At 47.2% G+C, this 22433-nt stretch overlaps 3 protein-coding genes across 4 annotated transcripts in view; 2 read left to right on the top strand and 1 right to left on the bottom strand.

The window, feature by feature from the left end:
- Nucleotides 1-8755, top strand: part of LOC130573170 (mitogen-activated protein kinase kinase kinase 3-like) — a 75477-nt gene extending 66722 nt beyond the window's left edge. For both annotated transcript variants that reach the window (XM_057365424.1, XM_057365425.1), the window contains exons 13-17: nt 773-921; nt 1498-1629; nt 4533-4662; nt 5233-5410; nt 6714-8755. In XM_057365424.1, coding sequence (XP_057221407.1) covers nt 773-921; nt 1498-1629; nt 4533-4662; nt 5233-5410; nt 6714-6942 — 818 coding nt within the window. In that variant the 3' untranslated portion in view covers nt 6943-8755. The remainder of the gene's footprint in view (nt 1-772; nt 922-1497; nt 1630-4532; nt 4663-5232; nt 5411-6713) is intronic.
- Nucleotides 8756-10796: 2041 nt separating this feature from the next.
- ACAA1 (acetyl-CoA acyltransferase 1) lies at nt 10797-20869 on the top strand. Its single transcript, XM_057365427.1, has 12 exons — nt 10797-11021; nt 11859-11952; nt 12210-12267; nt 13057-13136; nt 13577-13619; nt 15339-15437; nt 15864-15944; nt 17555-17745; nt 17833-18012; nt 18763-18818; nt 19305-19450; nt 19793-20869. The coding sequence occupies exons 1-12, from the start codon at nt 10827-10829 to the stop codon at nt 19866-19868; spliced, it is 1299 nt and encodes a 432-aa protein (XP_057221410.1). The 5' UTR covers nt 10797-10826; the 3' UTR covers nt 19869-20869.
- A 195-nt stretch (nt 20870-21064) lies between these two features.
- The window catches only part of DLEC1 (DLEC1 cilia and flagella associated protein), a 33217-nt gene continuing 31848 nt past the window's right edge, over nt 21065-22433 (bottom strand). The window contains 1 exon segment of the mRNA XM_057365426.1: nt 21065-21827. Within this exon segment, the coding sequence (XP_057221409.1) occupies nt 21719-21827 (109 nt within the window). The 3' untranslated portion in view covers nt 21065-21718.

A 22433-nucleotide genomic window follows, 5' to 3' on the forward strand; every position in this document is an offset into this window, starting at 1 on the left:
GACCTGCTGAGTTACTGGGCATCAGCTAAGCCAGCCAAGGGTGAGTTTTAGTTGCACCTCCAACACTCAGCACATTGCACCAACTTCTGTCTCATGACAAAGGTTCAGTGCAACACCCTGTGTCTTACCTCAGCCTGGAGCTGAGAGCTGTGTGGGCTCAGCTGGTGTTCAGTGCTTGCTGGGTTACAGATAATTGATTGTGTGTTGGACTGTCAGAGTGCTCATGCAGCTGAAGGTTCCCAGAAGGCTTGGGATATGGGAGAAAATGTATCCAGAGTTTCTGTCCCTTGGCTTACATTGCTGCCACCCCAGCACCCAGAGATGGTGTCACAGGCTCCTCTGGTATTGCAAGACTGCCCATGATATGGAAGCTGGTGCATTTTGGGCCTGTTTAGGGATGGATAACATCCTAGGAATGACCAATGAGRGAAAGCTTCCTGTCCCTGCCTGGGGTGCTGCTCAGCCCTCCCGTATCCTGCTAAACACTCCCACAGCAGAAGGGAATTTCCAKCATTGGCTAAGAAAACAGCTTTTAGAAGAAAGACTCTTAATGAAATAGGACTTTTCCGGGACTTGTTTGTGCTTTATGCTAATGCAGACTGGGAGACATTCCCCCCACACCAGTAGCACCAATGCAGTAAAATTAGTTTGTCCTGGTGCTCCTGTGAGAGGGTGGCTCACTAATTGCCCTACACCCTGTAGGGTCAGATGGGCCCCGATGCTGAAGTCTCCCTGCTGGGCTCATCTCTCAACCCTCTCCTCTCTCCTGTAGCCCTGCAGGCACCTGTGAACTGGAGGCTGGGGAAGCTGCTGGGAAGAGGAGCTTTTGGGGAAGTTTATCTCTGCTACGATGCGGACACTGGGCGGGAGCTGTCRGTGAAGCAGGTGCCTTTTGACCCTGACAGCCAGGAGACGAGTAAAGTGAGTACAAGGGCAGGGCTGTTCTGCAGCACCTTGGGCAGCTGGGGGCTGAGGATGGAGGTGTGTAGGTCCCTGATGGAGGGCAGGTAGTGTTTTCCCTCTCTGGAGTGGTCCTGAATGGCTCATGGCATCACTCAGAGTGCTCTGGTGACTCCTGCCTCCTGGTTCCTTGGTCACGTTGGCCTGTCTGTCTCAGATATCATCTCTTGCAGGTCTGTCTGATCTTGCTTAGTTTTGTCCTTTTTTCTCCCTTCACCTTCTTCCACTCTGGGCAGTGACTTCAATGACACCTTTCCAGAAAAACTCCTTGAATACAAGTAATAATAATAATAATAATAATAATAATAATAATAATAATAATAATAATAATAATAATAATGGGTAAACCTGTCTCAAAGCCAAGCCCTGTCTTTGTCCTTGCCTTTCTCTGAGGACAGTGGTGCTCATTTCTGAGCCTTGTGTGGCCAGTGTCTTAACAGCTGCTACAACAATGGTGCTCAGCATGGAGCAGTATTCACATCATATTCCCAAAGACACCATTCCCTTTCATCAGGAAGCCTCTCTGTTCTGTTACAGGAAGTGAATGCTTTAGAATGTGAGATTCAGCTGTTGAAGACCCTCCGTCACGACAGGATAGTGCAGTACTACGGGTGCCTGCGGGATCCTGAGGAGAAGAAGCTGTCTATCTTTGTGGAATACATGCCAGGGGTAAGTGTGGTTCCTGCTAGAGATTGTCCTGAGTGGCAGAAAACAGATTTAGACTGTCCTGGATTTTGGTGAAATTTGAATCTGTCCAGCTGCGTTGYTTTATAGCTGAGGAACCAAATCAAAGCAGTGGAGGCATCCCTAAGGCTTGGGAAAATTCAGGATGTGAGTCAGATATCAYGGTGAAGCCCCTTAACATGCACTGGGTGAAATGAAAAACCTTGCAGGCAGGTTTTAAGACTGAATCCTGAAGCAGGGTGTGTTCACAGTCTGGAATCTGAGCTTGGTGAATGTGGGACATGATCCAGATCTGGCTCCAAACACTGTAGCCTGAGCCCATCCTTAAGTATTTACTGCAAATCCCTGCAGGAAAAGCTAACAGTACAACTGTCCACCCACAGCTGTCACCAATTATTTGTGGCTTTCAGCACGTGTGTGTTAAAAACAGCRTTAAACAAAGTCTTCTGTTGAGTACAGAGCTTTTTGTGGGCAGCATTACCCTCTTGTAAAGGAGTAGCTTTGCTGATATAGGATGAAATAGCCATGGGAAAAAAGACCAGAGTGCTTTGAGGGAGTTTAAGCAGGGGCTGGAGAATGTACATGGATGAGTTGAGCATCTCTATGTGTTTGGGAACTTGTGAATTACGTCAGCCATCAGACAAAGTCAGTGGTTGGTGTAAAACAGCATAGTGCTATTTACATTGCCACAGGATCTGTTCTCCTAAGTCCCTCCTGTCCAGCTGGATTTGTTCCCCAGAGTGTGGGAGAATAAACCCTTGTTTATACAGAGATTTGTAAGGTCAGAAGGGACAATTAAGTCATCTGGTTGCAAATAATTTTGGTTGTTAGTAAATGTTTCTTGAAGCTCTGTGAATGCATCCTGCATGTGAGTGATCAGGTGGACTTCCACGCCTCTGAGTCCCTTGCAGGCCCTGTTCTCTCTCCATCCCTGTGGGYACCTTGCCTTCAGGCCCTACCAAAAGGTGTGGACCCAGAGCAGTAAATCCTGGGAATTCCAGCAGTCCCCTTGCTGCTTATTCCGCAGTGTGCTGATGTTTGTTAGCAGCCAGGAAATCAACATTCGGTGCTGGGGCAGTGTCCAGCAGGGCTGGAAGTTCAATGTTTGTTTTTTTTAATGATAAACCCGAGCTCTGACCAAACACAGATTGACTTTGCTGCTGCAACAACAGCTCGTTTCACAAAAGCAGCTCAGGGCTCTGGCTTCCAAGACCAGTGGAAGTGAGGGAGTTCCCAAACCTTGCAGGAAAGCAGCTCTGCAAAGCTGGGTCTAGCTGAGCTTCCCATTTAAGACAGTCAGCTTGGCAAAATCTTCACAGGGCCAGGTTTGGGTGCACCCTTCACCTGGCATTCTTATGATGGTTCCCAGTTAATAGCTGACTGTAGTTTCTGTCCTGCCCATAAACTATTTTTAACTTACGCTTGGAAAACAGGATGGTCCATTTGACCACAGGCCTTAAAGAACCTGTTTCCCCTTCCTGTTTGATATCCCYCCATCAGGGGGAGGGAGGGCAGGATAAGAAAGCTCTTTTGGTTGTGTTGAGGGAACATACCCTGCATACAGGTTGTACGAGGGGTGCATTTAGAGCATCTCATGTTGCTTCAGTGGTGCTGAAAAAGGAAAAGGAGAGGCCCATCCACAGGATCACCACCAGCCTCAAAAGAAGCCAAAACAGTAGCTGGGCAGAGCAACAGCAGAGATGGGTGGATGTGGAAAAGTTAATACAGTTTGACGGGTTGGCTTGGAGCAGAGCAGCCACTGTTCCCAGAACAGGACTGGCAATCTCAGATCAACCCTGAGCTGCAGGACAGGCAGAAACAGGATGAGGTTCACCTCTCRCTTCCCAGCCAGCCCAAATACTGGAGGTAGAGCTGGGAAATGAGCCCCAAATCTGCCTCTGGTTCATCCCTGCYAAACCCAGCCCTGGTGCAGTGAGACATTCATTTCCAAGTGGCCAGAAAACACAGCTGAAACCAAGGGRAGCAACCTCCTGGAGATGACAAATGTCTGCACCCCTGCTTCTTCTGCTCTTTGATCAATACAATCAGACCAGTTTGTGCCTTCATGTCTGGGTCAGAAATTCAGGGAGCTGCACATTGTCTACCCTGGGTGCTCTTGTTGGAGCAGTCCCACGTGGGGCTGTTGTCCCTCGTGCCTGTGGGTGCTCCTTGCTCTGCAAGGTTTTGGGAGGAGGCTTTCAAAGATTGACTCCTTAGCTTGGCYCTGGAGAACTGGCTCTCTGCAACTCCCTGAAAAGAGATGGTAGACAGGTGGGAATTGGTTTTTTGTACAGGYAACAAGTGATAGGAAAAGAGRACATGGCCTCAAGTTGCAYCAGGTTGGATATTGGGAACAATTTCCTCACTGAAGGGGTTGGCAAGYATCAGAACAGGCTGYCCAGGGAAGGGTTGGAGTCACCATCATTGGAAATSCTCAAAAAACACYTGGTTTAGTGGTGGGCCTGGCAGTGCTGGTTTAATGATTGGACTCAGTGGTCTCAGAGGTTTTTTTTCCACCCTTARAGATTCTATGAGTCTAATTAATCGAGCTGATCTTCTCATTTGGGTTGGAGTTCCTCATCAGTTTGGTCCTTCTCCATGAGCTGTCRGTGACGCCCCTGCTGCCACTAGAGGGAGAAAAAGGTCTGTGGTGCTGGCAGGAGGAAGCTGAGACAGACACCAGACCCTGCCTTTATCTCTCCAGGGGTCTGGGACACGAGGACAAGCCTTTGCTCCATTCAGCACTTTGTAGATTTTTGCTGTCACTACACAGAAGGGTTTGGGGTTTTTTTGAGCTGGAAGATAGAGTGGTCAGGAAGGTTTAAGAAGTTGCTGTGACACGAAGATTCTGCTGGTGCTCACGGCTGTGTGTTGTTTCTTTGCTACAGGGCTCCATAAAGGATCAGCTGAARGCATACGGTGCTCTGACTGAGAATGTCACACGGAAGTACACCAGGCAGATCCTGCAGGGGGTCTTCTACCTACACAGCAATATGATTGTCCACAGGGATATTAAAGGTGAGTGGATAACACACAGAGGTTTCTTGCTTGGTTGGATTTGTTCAGCCCAGCCTCCCCTTCCCCAATACAAATCCTYGTGCACAGCATAGTGCTGGAATCTKTTATTTGAARTATTTTTGCCCCTATGCTTCACCAGCTTCAGTCATGAAAATCTTGAGCAAGCAGCTGAAACAAAAATCTTGTGCTGTCTTCTCTCTCAAGGGATTATTGTTAAGTGCCCTTAAGTGTTTGAAAACCTGATGTAGCATGGCCAGGAACTGAGAGGATCTGGCATTTGGAGAGCTCTGAGGCTCCGTTCTGSTCTCTGTGGGAGGGAAGGATGATCTGTTAGCCCCCATGCCCTGCTCATTTTTGGGAAACCTGCTAAATGAGGGGATGATGGTGGTAATCAACCCTTGGAGAGCAGCTGCCTTAGGAGGGAAGGATTGGACATCATGCTGAGTCCAACCCCCCACCATAGCCCTTTGGGCTCCTTCCCACCTGGCTCCTTGCCTGTGCCCTTCCTCTCTCTTCCCTGTAGCCACTTCAGCTTCCTGCTTCAACTCTTGTCTTTGCTTTTCACYCCAGGTGCCAATATTCTGAGAGATTCTGCTGGAAATGTGAAACTCGGAGATTTTGGGGCCAGCAAACGCATCCAGACCATCTGCATGTCTGGGACTGGGATTAAATCTGTCACGGGAACACCATACTGGATGAGCCCAGAGGTTATCAGCGGAGAGGGCTATGGAAGGAAAGCTGATGTGTGGTAAGGAATGCAGTAAAAAGCCCACCATTGCTACTCAAATCAAAAAATCCTTTTGGGAATCTATAATGGCAGCTACAGGTGTCACTGATAGTTGCAAGCAGTGCAAAGGATGGAAAAGAGGAGATGCATTTTAGGATCGACTGTGCAGGTATGCAGTAGCTGTAGCTCATGTTCCCAAAAAAAGTAGCCCTCAGAATCATAACTTGCTTTTGGAAGCTCTTGTCTTGTGTGAGTCTTGCACCCAGCTCATCCCCATAACTGCTTTTTAATTCTGGAAAGCAGGTTGATAACAAAACTCACTAAAAGATCTGCTGAGTTTTGGTGGCCCTGATTTTGGGCTCACTAAGCCCAGCTCAGAGGCTCAGGGGATCTTCAGTGGCCTTCCCAAACCTGCTGCTGGATGTTTGGATGTGGCTCAGGCACGAAGAAAGCCAAAACTATTGGCTGCTTGTGAATGTTTTGATCTGTGGAGGATGACAGATGGAGCCTGGRAGAGATGGGGTAACACTAGTAATGTTCCCATATGAGGGGGAAGCAATGTCTTCACAGTGTGCTCTCTATTGTGTGTCCAAGCAAAGAAGGTCAACAAAACATAGCCCTTCCAAGAGAACCCTATTTGAGTGGAAAAACCTTGGGGGTCCTTAGCAGGCATCCATGTACCCTGCACGCCTTGCTTTGGCTGATGGGAGGCAAGTGTGGTTTAATTTTTTAGGCTCAATTATGAATGGAGGTGGCAGAGTATCTCTGCCAAGACCAGGACTCTTGAGCAAGCTGCAGGAAACCTCTTAGGCGCTTTGCTGCTCATCCCTTCTCAAATATGTCATTCCTTCTCAGATACACCTCAGAGATTAAGCTGAATGTAGACAAACATGTTTCATTCTGGCTCAGCTTCCCGTGGAGCTGTGTGCTGTTGCTGAAACTGTGCTGTCTGAACCTGTGCATGGATTTCCCTTCAGGGAAAAAGCTCCAGTGAGCTTTTATGAGATTTACTATCTGCCAGTTAACTTGGTATCTCCCTGAGCTTTGTGAACCTTAGTACCTGCCAGTCAAGATGGGCAGGAAAGCCACCAGCTTTAAGGCAAGGCTTGTGGTTTCACTCCTGCTAAGGGAGTGGAAAGTCCAGGGCTAAGGAACTGTGTGACCAGGAAGCTTCAGAGGACCAGAGATACTGGGGATATGTGCCCGTCTCCTGCAGGTTTGCTCCGTGCAGGGTTCATTTAGGCAGGTGCAGTCCCAGAGCTGATGAGATGTGAGCTGCAGAGCCACTGCCCCCTCCCTCACCCTGTGCTTGGCGTTGTTGCAGGAGCGTGGCCTGCACCGTGGTGGAGATGTTAACGGAGAAGCCGCCCTGGGCGGAGTTCGAGGCCATGGCGGCAATTTTTAAAATCGCCACGCAGCCGACCAACCCCCAGCTCCCCGATGGCGTCTCCAGCTCCTGCCGCAACTTTCTCAAGCAGATCTTCGTGGAGGAGAAGCGGAGGCCGACGGCCGAGGACYTGCTGAGACACCCCTTTGTCAACTGCGGGCTCTGAGCCCTGGCAGCGGGGATGGGAAGCGCCGGCGGAGGGTCGGACCTCACGGGGGGCTGTCCTGACAGTCCCTTCTCGCTCGCCGCTGCCTCGGCCCCCGTTGTGGGATTTTCAAGCTGCGCTCGGGACCGTCGGCRCGGGAAATTCGGAGCGAGGGATTTCCCGGCCCGCGCGGGTGCTGGACCACGTAACCTCCCTGCCGCCCACGGTACCGGGGTCATCCCCCCTCGCCATGGAATTGCTCTCTTGGGGGAAGTGTGGCAGATGGGAAATGTCCCCCCAGCACGGCRGCGGTGCTGGCAGCATCCCCAGGACCGGTGGGGGAAGCGGCTGCTCAGTGGCCACCGGCACCTTGCGCGGAGTTTCAGACAGGGGCTTCAGCCAAGCCAGAGGAGATGATCCTCAGACCACAGAGTCGGGGGGACCTGGGCGTCCCCGTTCTCAAGGGGACCGAGCCCGCTGGAGCAGCTGGCGTTTCACACTGTCCTGTGCCTTACGCGGTTACAATCAAGGAGTGATGCTCGGCTCGGAGTCTGGTGTGAGGGTGCAGCAGCCGTGTTGACTTTGCCGTGGCGCGTGTGTGTGTGCGTGYGTGAGTCTGGGAACAGGGGGGTCTTCTCGGGGTGCAGGAGGTCTGTGCCGGGTGCGCCCGCCGACGGATGCCCGGGACCCCTGCCACGGGCGAGGGAGGGTTAAATGATGATGGTGGTGTTAAAATGCTGTCGATGGCAGTGGTGGGCAGGGCTGAGCAGCAGCCAGATTGTGTTGGGAGCCGTCAGGATTCAGGTGGGAATCTCAGCAAGGACATGTCTGCTCATAGCCCTGCTGTGCTGGGGCAGGAGGGATTCCATTGTGCTTTGGAAGTGGAGCTGCAGGAAGAGCCCAGTGGATCTCTGTAAAACCCAAGAGAGTGCCTAAAATGAGGCACGGAGGACTGGTACGTATGGATCTGGGTGCCTCCTCCTCTCCATGCCTCCTCCTCCATGCCTTGTGGACCATCCCCAGGTACAGGGATGGAGAGCATCACTTCCATGGTGGTGCCCGAGGGAGCAGCTGCAGGAGCCTCAGACTGGGAGAGCGGAGCTGCAGCAGTCGAGGGCAGCTGGAAGCAGATTTCTTCCTGCAGTAGGTTTGAAGTTGTCAGAGGAAATGGGCCAGTCAAAAGCAGAGTTGGGCTACGGCCTCTGACCCACACTATCCTGCTGGAAAACCTGGATAGGGAGCATGCACAGAGTCCCTGGAAGCTAGTTAATTAATTAATCAATCAGATCTCGGGGGGTTTTGGATAAATTAATTGCACCATCCCACCTCCCCCTTCTCTGCTGCATTAGCTATTTCCACCAACTCAGCAAAGGGTTAAAAAAGCAGTTACCAGGAAGTTCCATCCKCAGGCCAGTGTGTCAGACACAGGTTTATTTTAATGCTTGTTTTCATTAAAAATTAAAAGTGTTGCTTAGACTTAGGAGGAAAGTGAAAAATTGGTTGTTTGTGTGAACACATCCTTGAATTCTTCCATGTGGAAGAGATCAAGGCTTTGCACTGCTGGTGTGGCAGTGGGAATGTGTCCTCTGCTCAGCTCTGAACAGAGAAGCGAGATTTAAGAGGTTTCCYAGAGTAGCTGTGGATACCCTGGTTCTGGAAACATTCAGGGTCAGGGTTGGATAGRGCTTGGAGCAACCTGGTTTAGTGAAGTGTCCCTGCCCATGGSAAGGGGTTGGAAAGACATGAACTTTAAAGTCCCTTCCAACCAAACCATGTGATGACTTCATAATTTAAAGAGTTATTTCAGTTTAAAAGGAAAAAAAAAAAAACAAAACCACTGTGAGTATTAGGGCAAATTAAAAGAAATACCTGTGAATTTGTCTGAAAGCTGCTGGAGGCTGGTTTTTGYGAAGCCAGGATCCAGGGAAGCTGGGGGGCAGTGGTGGAGCAGCACCAGGTGTTGTGTCAATTAACWACAGTGGTGATGGACAGATCCTCACAGGGAGGGGAGAAATCTCCTTTTGCTGAAGAATTTTGTTCTGTGACTAGGACCAAATCCATCAGTCTGGTKGGTAATATGGGGTGGATGGAAGCAAACACAAGGAGAAAAAAATCAGTGTTGTCTGGGAATGGGTTTGGCAGAAGAGGGTAACAAAATGTGTGTTCACCAAAGCTAAAAAAAAAAAAAAAATCAAAACAATTTTTAAGCTGTTTTCTCTTCTTTCATTGAATCTGGTTTGGGTTTTCTCAGCCATTCAGTGGTGGGTGGGTATGTTCTTTCTTTCCAAAGCTTTGAGAGCCAAAGGGGGCTCCTGGCTGCCCCAGATTGCTCCCAAGGCCCTCAAACCACCCAAATCCTCCTGTGGATGGACGTGGCGAGTGTGAGYGTATGAGTGTGTGTGAGTGTGAGACACTCCTCAGGTGCCTTTGCCTTTCTGGTTTGTAAAACCCTTACATTGTTCTGATGTACAGAATGGAACTRGGAAAAGCAAATGGAATTATTCTGTCATGTAAAGTCATTTTCTCTTTSGTTGGTTTGTTTTYATTTTATTTTACCYGTAGCRGGCCCTGCAGCTTTCCCTGTGCACTGCCCAGTATCCATGGAGAAATTAMCTCCTCTTGTGGGGGGCACTGCAGGAGGACATTGGAACATGCTGTCCAGGGCAGTGGTGGAATCACCATCCCTGGAAGTGTTCAAAAGGAKTGAGGATGTGGSATTTGGGGATGTGGGTTAGTGGTGAACATGGCTGGACTTGGTAATTTGGAGKTCTTTKCCAACCTTCACRATTCCAYAATCCTGCGTTTCCATTRCCTGTCCCCTGCTCACCAGTACAGTCCCATCCCAGCAGGACAGCTCCCAGCACGGGGTGGGAGTGGGGCCAGGGGCACAAGGGCACCCGATGTCACCACCCCAGGGGCAGCAGGGCCGGGGGGTGATGAGAAGTTCTGGGACTAATGGGTCTGTGCAGCTTTCAGACCCCACAGCTCTGTGTGCCCTTCATCCTGACATCCCATCCTGGACTCCAAATACACAGGCTTTTATACTTCTAAATTTGATTTTAATTAATTTATTTTGATTTTAAAATGTTGGTCTTCATTTGGTCTTCATTTTCCCCCTCCTCCTGCTCTTTTCCCTCCTTTTCTCTTTCCCTTTTTTTGTTTTCTCCTTTTCCCCCTTTTCCTTTTTTCCCTTTTCTCCCTCTTCCTCCCTTTTTTCTTTTTCCCTTTTTGCCTTTTTTTCCCCTTTTCCATTTTTCCTTTTTTTCTCTTTTTTACTTCTTTCCTCCTTTCCCCCTGTTTTTCTGTTTCCCCCTTTTTATTTTTCTTTTTACTTTTCCATTTTGCCCCTGATTCCCTTTTCCCCTTCCCCCCTTCTTTACTTTTTCTCATTTTTCTTTTCCCCATTTTCCCCCTTTTTCCAGTTTTCTTTCCTTTTTGTCCTTTCTCCTTTCCTTTTTCTCTTTTGTTTCATTTTTTCCTGTTTCCTTTCTGCTTTTTTCCATTTGTTTCCCTTTTTTTCTCTTCATTCCCCTTGTTTTTCTTTTTTTCTGCTTTTTGCTTTTTCCTCTTTTTCTCCTTTTTTTATCCCTCTTTTCCTCCTTGTTTCCACTTTTCCTTTTTTCCTTTTTTTTCTTTTTTCCTTTTTTTTCTTTTGTCCTTCCTTTTTTTTGGTGTGTATATTTCGTTTGTTTTTGTTTGTTTTTGTTAGTTTGTTTTAGTTTAGTTTTGTTTGTTTACCTTACGTTGGTTTTGTTGGGTTCAGTTTTGACATTCGGGGCCGGAGCGCGGGTTTGCCGAGGGGGCGGGGCCATATACACGAGAGGGGCGGGGTTATGCAAATATCCACGCACGCTTTGTGTAAATGAGGGGGCTCATGCAAATGAGCTGATCCGTCCCGTGACAAGATGGCGGCGGCGGCGCGGCGGGCTCAGCTGGTTCTGGGGCACTTGGCCGGAGCCGGGGCCGCACCGGGCCCTGTGGCCRCTCCCAGGGCCGTGCCCTGCGCCGGGGGTCCCCCGCGGGCCCACAGCCCCGACGATGTGGTGGTGGTGCACGGCCGCAGGACCGCCATCGGCCGCGCCCGCCGCGGCGGCTTCAAGGTACGGGCCGGGGGGTCCTGCCCGCTGCTCCCCACAGGTGCTGGGCACCCCCATTGGGATAGGGACACCCCTTCCTGGCCTCCCCTTCCTGGCCTCCCCTGCTCGCACGCCCGGCTGCTGGACCCCTGCTTGACCCCCAGACCTGCTCTGCTCTGGAATAGTCCAAATCCCATTCTTGTATGATGGTTTTAATGCTGGGGGTGCGTGGCCCAGGTGAGGCAGTGCCCGTGGCATCCCCGAAAGAGCCCGGGAACCAGGCACAGTCCGCTGTCACCTGCCCTGTCACACGGAGCAGCCGCTTGGAAGAGCAGCGTGTTCCTCACCTGCACAGCTTGGCACGGGCCTGCCACCCTTCTGGAACCTGCATCTCCCTGGGTGGCATCCGCAGATTCCTGAGCAAGAACACGGTGYCAGGATGATCCCAAAGCGTGCACGTTCCTTGTCATCCTTCCAGACAAGTCTCACCATGCCATGCATGCTTCCCACCAGCTGAGGGGTCACCCCTGTTTCTTTCACAAAATAAATGGAGGGGCTCCCTTGGCTGAGTCTTCTCACATAAATCTCTGCAGTTTGATTTTGAGGGCCCTACGGAGCGTGTTCCTATAAAATCAAGGTAGGTGAGAAAGCAGTGTGTGGGGCTTACAGTGCTGAAAGAAACCTGGAATAAAAACATGCAGATAATTCTGCTGTGGTAGGAAAACAACAACCACTGTGAGCTGAGAAGTGGAGTAAAGTTGCCTTAGCACCACATGCCAGCCCTCTGAAGTGGTCCGAGGCTGAACTGGTGATGAGGAATTACTGGTGCTCACTGGTGGTGCTGATCCCCTGTGCTTTTAGGACACGACACCCGATGAGCTGYTGGCTGCTGTGATGACAGCTGTCCTTCAGGATGTCAACCTTCGTCCTGAGGTCCTGGGAGACATCTGTGTGGGTGAGTGAGAACCAGCCTGGTAGAACTRCTGGTCTGGATACTGTGTGGGACAGGCTGCTCCTCATGTACTGTGGGATACTCGCAAATTTTGTGGGGCTGGAAGGGATTAGTCTAGCGTTAGGTTTTCATGCCTGTCCTGTTGGTGGTGGGGCTCTAATCTGGTGCTGGGCAGTGCTGAGCTGTGGTGATGGGAACACCCCTTTGATGCCTGCGAGGGAAATGCAGCCAAGTGACTGGAATTGTGTCTTTGCACTCAGGGAATGTGCTGCAGCCTGGAGCTGGTGCCTTGATTGCAAGAGTTGCACAGTTTCTAAGGTAAGCTCTCAACTAGACCAAAGTACTTCCTCTCCTCCTTGGGCCATGGAGCAGCAGAGGGTCAGAGGTTGCTCATATGCTCCCAGGAATTACAGCAAATAACCTTTTGCCTAGAAATTRGACTTTGATCGAGCGTTCAGAGAATGCTAATGGCAAAGGCACAGGGAGGCAGAGGTGAGGCTGTTTAATCTGTTTRTACTGCCCGTGTTGGCCAKCTGAATRGGAGATATTTTGTGGACTCCCAGCWKCCCCTGCTGCCTCTCTGGACTGGGAGGCTGCACTTTTCTCTGCTGTGCCTGGTCCCAAATCCATGGAGTGGTCTCAGATCTTTCTGTCATTGCCCAGTGTTGGTCAATTGCTTGTACTGAGCTGGATCCCAGATTGCAAATACTTCAGCCAGTGTGTATTGCCATTGTTTGCTTTTGTCAATCACTGCACTGTTACCTCTCTGGAGAGGTGCAGGCATAGCCTGCCTGTAATTAGGAATATTACAGAGCTTTTTGGGGTTTCTGGCCTGGATCAGAGCTCAGGATTTACAGGGGAGGGCCCTGCTTACAGAGGACCTTCTGAAGAGAGACCTATGGGCACTTGGAGCCACTTCAAGTGAAGTGTGGAAATCATCTTTGAACTTTGCTTTGCCTTGGTTCAGGACCAGATAGATCAAGCAACAGATAAAGGGATCTGCCTGGAACTTGAGGTTTAATCAAGTGGATTAATGCACTCTTTAGAGCTTTGRCATGTTGCTGGTTTTCATCACTGAGTCTGTACCAACACTATCTTGTTTTCCAGTGGTATTCCAGAGACGGTGCCGTGCTGCAGTGTGAACCGGCAGTGCTCCTCCGGGCTACAGGCCATTATCAACATAGCTGGTAGGTGTTGTGGGCACTGGCATCAGAGTCSATGCCTGCCCCACCCCAAAGGCTCATTCCTCCTGTCCTCCAGTGTCTCTGAGCAGTAAAAACAGTGATAGAGTCTTGTACTGTGGGGAATTTTCAGTGTAGTATCAGTTTAATATTTTTACATCCTTGAGTGGCCAAACTTATCCTTAGGGAAGTAACTTGGTTTTCTGGGGAKAAATTTTACCATCACCTCCATATCAGGCAGCTTCCACAAGGCTCCCTCCAGTTCTCTCTGGCCCCATGTTAGTCCTCAGGCCCATCAGCTCCTTGACCTGGCTCTCTGGCAGGCAGGAGGGTGAGGARATGCCCATTTGGCTGTACTGGGTGCTCAGGTGTTTGGAAACTGCAGCTGAGCTTGAAATGCTTTTGCTGCTGATGACAGTAAGAATGTTTATGCACTGCTGTTGCAGGTGGAATCCGAAATGGATCGTATGACATTGGCATGGCCTGTGGGTAAGGAAGTATTTTCATAGTGCTTGCTTAGGCTTCCTGAAGGTAACACTGTCCCTCTGCARTAGCCTGCCATAATTAGCTTTTTACCTAATCTCCAATTAACTTGCCTCTTGGAAGACCAGCAGCTCTCTTGGATAACARAGTTAATGTCCTACCTGTGCTGATGAGTGTTCTGCAGACTTACAGCGTCTGTTCTGTGCCGGACAGATGAGCTGTTCTGTGCTTCTGTCCTAACATCACAAGTAGTGTTTATTTTTTTGAGTATTATATAAACACTATGTTGGCTTTGGGAGAAATGCTAGTGACCACATACACATTGACTTCAGAAGAATGAGTAAAAAAAACTATTGAGTAATCCTGAGGCTAAAATACTGGATTTCTCTTTTTCTTTACCTTGAGAACTCTAATCTTTCATTAATTATTACTGCACACAATTATCCGTTAGTCCTTTAAAAAAGGTTTATATTTATAACTTCTCAGCACATGYAGACACACATTGAGCAAGATCAGATGTTGAGAATGCTCTTCCCAGACTGCTGCAAAATAAAGAGCTTGGCAGGACAGGTGTGTTTTCTTCTGTAGGCAGAGTACCTGGTGTGATCAGCACTTGTGTAATGCTTTTCACATCTTCACTTTAACACACTCCTTTCACAAAGTTGCTTGGGAGTGTTCACCCAAATGTTGTGCTTAAAGGGACTGGCAGCCTTTGCACCCCCAGGTGTGTCAGACACTGGGTTTTGTTGTGGGAAGCTCTGTGGCCTCTGCCCTGCAGGGTCCTCCATGAAGACATACAATCCATACATTACAAACAGCTTTTGGGAGCTGGGTTTATCCCAAGTCTTGCTCTTCCCCAGAGTGGAGAAACACTGGATGACAGCACAAAAGACAGTAGTTGGGGTTTCTCTTACTTAAAACCAGTCCTATGTCTTCCTTCAGGAACAGATGTAGCAGACATCAAGTGATGGAGTGTCCCATCTTAGACATAGTTTAAACGGCTGATAGGACTTACTACAAACTGCCTCACTTTGTGCTTGCCTTTCATTTCCCAGGAATAGTTTCTTTGTTATTTATTCTTCATGAGGGTGTTTGTGTGRTGCAGAGTAGAATTCAAACCTCTTCCCATTGCAGGCTTCATAATCTAGACAGACCTTACAAAAGCTTAAGAGTCTTAAGGGATGGCTTTGTATTTCTGCAATAAATTTGAGTATCTTCAATGTGTTAATTCATTTCTGGGTCAAAGATTGCACCCTGTGGAATCCATGTTCTAAATTCATTGTGTTGTGAAACACAAATGGTGCAACTCACTGAAATCTCTTTGTCATGGTTTGCTTAATACCTCTCTTTTTCTACTGCCAACMTGTTCTTAAGATCTGTGATCCTGTATTTTTATGTCTGTTGACAATCTCAYTGCAAACTCCAGCCCTTGAACCTTGGGTTTCTCATTTTGCTTGCGGACAAATGTGCCAAAATCATAGCAATTCCTTCCTAGCTGTGGAAATTAACTGCTAACATTGGTATCCTGTTCTAGTGAAGCAAACAACCAATCTCACAATCTGTTTTCATTTCATGATAATTGTTATATTGATGATTAAAGAGCTTCTGCCTCAGCCAATTCATAATTAGCAGCTGCATTTCTGTGGGATAATAGGAAAGCATGTTGTCAGGATACTGAGTTTTGATCAGTCTTAATGGAGCAATTCAAATTTTTCCTGTGTTTAGTGTGGAAACAATGTCCCTCAGAAGTGCAAATAACCCTGGTGATATCAGTTCCAAGATGATGGATAACAGCAAAGCTCGAGATTGCCTTATTCCTATGGGGTAAGTGTTTCCCCTTCCTACAGTTTTTGGGTTTTGTAGATTTTTTTTTTGTAGTTTTTTACTCTTATCTCCTCAGTGACCATAGTTACAAGTCAGTCTGAATGTGGGAGCTTGGAGCCATGAGTGCTGGCATCCATGGTTGTGGTGGAAGATTAATGRTGTGAAATGTGGGGAGATCACCAACTCTGATCAAAGATTTTCTTCTTGTTAGCTCAATGGCTTGTTGAGCAAGGAGAATGGATCTGAATCTTGTTCTGGTCCTTGATTTGATTCAGGATTTGCCTCTGCCAGCAGTTCTAAGTTGAGAAGGCAGCAGTTGGCTTTGAGCCTAGAGCCATTGCGTGTACCTTCTGTGGTTGTAGTAGAAGACAGCAGCTCCATTAGATGTATCCTTGGATTAACTCTGTGATGTTTTTTTTTCCCCAGAATAACCTCAGAAAATGTCGCAGAGAAGTTTGGAGTTTCCCGGAAGAAGCAAGATGCCTTTGCCTTGGCTTCCCAACAAAAGTAAATGCCTTTTTTTGTTACTCTTTTTGGGGTTTTAAACCTTTTAGTTAAGGAATAAATACAGCTAGAAAACATACTGCTACTTCCTAGTGAAGTGCAGCCTCTGTGTTGCCTTCCAATCTTTAATAGTGAGCAAAGAAACTTGAAGTGATCAGATGGAAATTGAGAGCCTGTGCAGGGTTGTGTGTAAGGAGGGAACTGGAGTCAGAGCTGTACTGGGGTTGTGTCTCTGACTTTGCACAGGTATCAGCAGTCACACGGGTCCAGAACAGTGAGTGCCCTGCTTATTTCAGCATCCAAAAGGCCCGGGCCCATGGCAGCGGGTGGAACTGGATGGTCTTTAAGGTCCCTTCCAACCCAAACCATTCTGTGTTTCTATGAGAGAACCTTAGGGAGGTTTCTGCAATGAGTGCATGGTATTTTTGTAGTGGCTTTGGCTCAGGATCACTGGAACCTGAACKTGGGAGCRGCAGCAGAAGGAACCTTTCCCGTTGAGGGAACAGTTGAGCTTGGCTGTTCGTAGAGAATTGCTGAGCTTGTGAGAAGAGTGGCTTGTCCTCMCTGCAGGTGTTTGGCTCTGAGTGAGTCCAGTCCTACCTCTGATAGCCTTCCTCTTGGCTTAAATCACTGCCAGAGTCAACTGACCCCAGAATCCATGGGGCTGTACTGGCAGAGCAGTGGCAGGTGGTAAAGTTTCTGCCATCAAAGAGTTAAACTTGCTTTCAGAGCTCTGTTTAAGCATGAGTCCGGTCCAATTATTTATCTAACACAGGAAGCCACTGCACAGGGTAGTTAACCTTTAAATTCCGGCCCTGCYGCTCAGGGAACTTGGCATGCCAGCCTTTCTCACTGCCATGGAACTGATAACCAAAAGGGTATGTGAATGTGATCCTCACACTCACATGAGGCAAGGGGTGACTTTCTGGCCTTGGTCTCAGGATGTCTGTGRAGCTACTGACCTGTCCTTCAGCACTTAGCTCTAATTCTCACTTACCTGGGATTATTGAATATTTTCATTTTATTAGTAAAAGTGCAAAGTGATGAAGGGGTAAAACAAGCTTTTAATCTCCAATTTGTGTTCTCTGTAAAAGATTTATCTCTGAGAGGTAATCTTCTGAATCAGTTCCACTTTTAAGGTTTTTAAAATATCTTGTTGATAGAAAAGATGAAATTTATGTGGCTGGAGGTAATTGTGATTTAGTTGATTGTATTCTGCCCGGTCATGGCAGTTGTTCCCTACTGCTAGTTCAGGGTTCATTTTTTTTCTTACAGTTGCGACTGTATTCCTGGACAAATACAATCTCGTGGTGGGGGCTGGTGGTGGTCAGTCAGGCACAGAGGTGTTGATGGGAACAGAAGGGGGTTCTTGCTCAGAAATGAGTGATCCTGTGACCCAGAATTGGGGACAATGTCCGTAATGTTGATTTAGAGGTAAAAAGTTTGTCTTCCCATGAATGGAAATAAGAATTTGCTTGTTGTCTTGACCACCACTCAGCAATGATGTACCAAATTCARCCTTAGTTTATTTTCTGTCTAACTGGTTTCCTTCACTTTAGTTCTTCTGCACCTCTAAAATATTTTAACCTTTCATACTTTTTTTTTTTTACTAGAGCAGCAAAAGCTCAGCAGATGGGACTGTTTAAAACCGAGATTGTTCCAGTGAAGACCACAGTTACAGATAATGAGGGCAACAGTAAAACAATCACCGTGCACCAAGATGAAGGGATTAGGCCCTCCACAACACTGGAAGGCTTGGCAAAGCTGAAACCTGCCTTCAAAGAGGATGGAAGCACTACAGCAGGTCAGCTCAGCTGTCACATTTGTGTTGTTCTGTGGTTTAACTGCCTTTACTAGAACAAAAAGGATGTTAATAGATCTCTTCCAACAGGCAATGCCAGCCAGGTCAGCGATGGAGCAGCTGCTGTTCTCCTGGCAAAACGCTCAAAGGCAGCACAGCTGGGGCTGCCGGTGCTGGGGGTGCTGCGCTCCTTTGCTGTGGTGGGGGTCCCACCCGATGTGATGGGCATAGGGCCGGCCTACGCCATCCCTGTTGCTGTGGAAAAGGCAGGTAAGARCCACATGTCATTTGGGCAGTGCTTGGCACAAGCACTCCTTGCATGGAGATTTAAGGTTCTGCATGTGCAGCTGTTGGCCATGGGAAGAGTGAACTTAAATCTGAAACCTTAAAAGAGATCTTGCCTCGCATTGTTGCAATGCTCTTCCCTTGTACTGATGTGTAAGTTGTTCAATCACCTTTGAGCAGCTCAGGAGTAAATCCCTGCACAGACTCAACASGAGTTGGCATATGGGAAGTGATTTAGTATTCACTTAGTGCTGTTTGATCTTCTTTATTATGACCAGCATGTAGGGGGTGGGGTTGTGTTTGTTTTTTGATGTTTTTTCTCTAGAATTTTATCATCCTAGGGTTTTACAACACTCATTGGGTCAAACAGCTTTTACAGCTGAATGAGCTGATTCAGCCTGGCCTGGCTACTGTCACATGCCTATCTGTAGCTTTATCTTTAACTCTCTGAACACCTTCCAATCTGTAATCCCTATGCAGAGAAATCAGGCTTGATCTGAGAAAACATGGCAGACTAAATGACACAGTGTCATGAACTCTGAGGTTTTGCAGTCTTTAGACACTGCTGTACATTAACTTTTTCAAGTTAGTTAGCCCACATGGAGCTGAGGTTCCTCTTTTTTAGATGGAGTAGAACTGGAATTCACAGAGTGATGCTGTCAGGCAATTACTCTCTTTGATACAGTCATGAGGCAAAAATATCTCCTTTTAACTCCTGGCTTTTCTGGTTCATAGGTCTGACTCTAAATGACATTGATATATATGAAATTAATGAAGCCTTTGCAAGCCAGGTGAGTGAACATTGTGTTTGTGTTTCTGCATTGCTTGGCAACTGAGTGTATTTTAGCTTGGTCTCCAGGTTAAGATTTTTAACTTGTTCCACATACTACATCTTCAGCCAAATGTTAATAACATGTSCATACTATTTTCCTTTTCTTTAAATAAAGATGAGCAGGACATTGCTTTTAAAGCTTCATAGTAGGAAAAAAAAAGTCCACTGAATAAGGATTGGCTGTTGTGCTCTCATACCAGCTTGCAACATCTGTTTTACCAGGGCAGTGATTGATTGTCAGGTTGTCTATCTGAATGTGTGGGGGCTCAGTTTGAGATGAAGTGGATAGTTTTAGCTCACTTCTCAGTGCCTTGGATCAGTTCCACTCCTTTCCACTGAGAAGGATGGACTAGCTGCAGTCAGGCCTTTGAACTGGAGGAGGAGGAGGCTGAAAACGAGCAACAGCAAGAGCATCTCCATGAAACCATTCCCTGTGTCCTTCCAGGCTGTGTACTGTGTTGAAAAGCTGGGCATTCCCATGGAGAAGGTGAACCCCCTGGGAGGAGCCATAGCACTGGGSCACCCCCTGGGCTGTACTGGTGCTCGGCAGGTCGTCACTTTGCTCAATGAACTGAAGCGCAGAGGGAAGAGGTGAGTGCTGAGTATCAGTGTTGGCCTCACACCTGCTGGGTGTGCAGCTACCACAGGCTCAGGGGTAACCAGGCTGGGTGAAGCTTTCTCTATCCCTTGGATGGGGTGACCATTCCTTTGGGTGAAGCGTTCTCCATCCTTGGATGGAGTAACCATCCTTTTGGGTGAAGCTTTCTCTATCCCTTGGATGGCTTTGAACCTGAATTCCCTGTGGCTCTCCTAATGAAACAGGAGAACAGTGGACAGTTCTAATTTATTATACTCTTTATTTTTTTCCCCTGGATGATGTAAGCCTGAGCTGTCTTTTTCTTTTTTGTTAATTCCACATATTCTTTGTTTCAGAGGGTATGGAGTCGTGTCCATGTGCATTGGAACTGGCATGGGCGCTGCAGCYGTGTTCGAATACCCGGGGAAGTGAACTCCAGTGCAGACAGAACAACAGCACAGCTCACTCTCTCCAAGTGATTTGCACTGTGAAATCAAGTGGGTTCTGGGATTTGGTACTAGATCTACAAATTTGAGGCAGAAATTGTGAAGTAGAATTAATGGTACAGCTCTGCTAAGAAGGTGAGGAAATGCAAAACTGGCACCTGGCTTCCTGACATAAGAAATTAGCTCAGCTGAAATTAACTACAGGCCCTGGTGTGGTGATTATGAATGAATATTTTTAATTTAATAGATCTCTTTATTCTGTGAATATTACCAGAGAGAAATACTTCATGGGACAGTATTCTCGTATGACACGTTGGCAAAAAGGGTCACTCAAAATGAAAATACCAGTCCACATGAAAATACTTTTCCAGCATTTTCTTAAAAGATGTCACCGTTTTGCAAGAAGTTTAAAACAGCTTGATTTCAAGCACAGACTTTACATCCTTGCCTTTATGACTGTGTCTGTCCTATATGAGTAATAAGTTGCCCATGTCTTAAATTGTCCCTGCATTGGAGGAGGGGCTGTAAGTCGCTGCTCTTGGAGCTGCTCTGAAGCCTCCAGTGGGGGAAAGTGGAAGCACTGGAATGTTATTTCCACAGGAAATAACTGAACAGAAACGTTCAGGAATTTGGATGAGACCATTCCATGTTTTACAACACATCTAATTATCAGTTTGTGTAACTTCAAGGACAATCTTGTGCTTAATCATATTTACTTGCTTAACATAAAGCAAATTGCAGCATTACATGTACTGCAAGCACTACATGAATGTCAGTGACAGCTCAGTCCTTCAGTACTAATCCTAACATATTCCATCTTGGGTCTTTTGTCATCCCTTATTTCTTCTCTTGTCTGACCAGGAAGAACACTGAAACTCAGCTTGAAAAAGAAATGTACTCATTGGTAGTTTAAATTTGTAACAAACTGAAGTTCTTTGTCCTGACTCTTGTTTTTGCACTTAATAATAAAATTGGGTTCTTGCAATACATTTGTTTCCTTTTTATGATGATTGGTAGTTGGAGGTCATGATGAGTTGGAGCTCTTGGATAGTTTCACAATCCCATGCTGTAGCCTGTCTCACCCAGCAATCACACAGACCCTGCGTTACAGCCAAAACCTGGAATTATTTAGAGGGGGTAAAGAGGGATTAACAAAAGCCTTTTATTTAAGGGGAGTGGAAAACTTAACAGACTCAGAAGTGGGAATTCCAGTGACCTTTAGMTAAACTAATACTAAAATAATTTAAAGAGAAGTGTGAGTAAATGGGAACCATGTGGGGGCAAAGAATGAAAAGGAAGAAGGGTTCCTCCCTCTGTTGCTGAAGAGGATGTTCTCAAGGCCCAAGCATGATGAAACAGGTTGGTAATTTTCCAAGGAGACCAAGGAAAGTTAGCTCTTCCTCTTTTCATGTAAGGCACTGAGGAAACAGCCTGGGGAATGCTGGCTTATTCACCAGTTCTTGCTCTTATTATGTGTCAATGTCCATTTTAATGTCAAACAAATAAATGAGGCAAAACAAAAGCTACTTTAAGGTATGTAGCTGTAATTCAAGGCATGCTGGGCTCTGCAGAGTGCTTTGGCCTGATTTACACAGCTGCTTTGCAATTTAAAACCTTGATCTGTGCCTAAAAGCTAAGCTTATCACAGCAATAAAGGTGTACAGAATGTGATTATGACTGGTTAAGGTACCATAAGGATTTATTTCCTAATAACCTACATTTTCATTCTGCTAAAATTCCAGTCTCTATTAAACAGAAGTAGGTGAAAACCAGGCTCAGCTGATGGCACATCTGCATCCAGCCTGTCACCTTGACATTTGTCCTACATTGTCTTGCTTAATGCATCTTCCCAAGGTGCATTCCTTGCCCTCTGAGGTGCAGCTTGCAAGGCTTCTCTTCCAGCATTCCAGTGATTGTCACAACAGCTTCATAATCAGTGTCAGTCCTAAAATGCACATCAGAAAGACAGTTCAGTTACAGTTACATGCAGTGCTGTGTTTAGGGGTGAGATTACATTGTGGAGAAAAGGGGAGAATGCTGTACTAAGACTGCTCCAAGGCACAAGCCCAGATTCCTAATGTTAGTGTTAAGTCCAGGTGACAATCTCACTTGACATGGCTGTGTCCATGGGTACAGTACATGGTGTTGTAAAACAATGGGCAGGTCTCTGCCTGAAGACATTGGATTAATGTTTGAAAGAACTGGAATATCCTCCTACTTGTGAAATTCTGTTTTAGTTAAATGAATGAAATGAAGCTCTTCTGGGAGCAAACACCTGCACTGCCTTGATGAGAAAACTCCCTGRGACAGACAAGGTTTGAAGGGAAAAGTTTCTGTCAGTCCCCTAAGACAAAGGACAGTCAGTGGAGTCCAGATTGTAAATTAACATCGAAAAGGTTACAACAACTGTGGTTTTACACTAAGTTGAAGAGCATAATTGCCAAAGGCTAATGCCACTCAGTGCTCCTGAGACTGTTCCTGTGAAGGACTTCTCTGTGTCCAAGTGACGGCTTTGTAAGGACCTGAGGCAAATGCCTGTTCTGCCAGACAG

Source organism: Malurus melanocephalus, unplaced genomic scaffold, assembly GCF_030028575.1.
Source record: "Malurus melanocephalus ecotype Western Australia unplaced genomic scaffold, MMel_1.1 scaffold_52, whole genome shotgun sequence".
NCBI lineage: Eukaryota > Metazoa > Chordata > Aves > Passeriformes > Maluridae > Malurus > Malurus melanocephalus.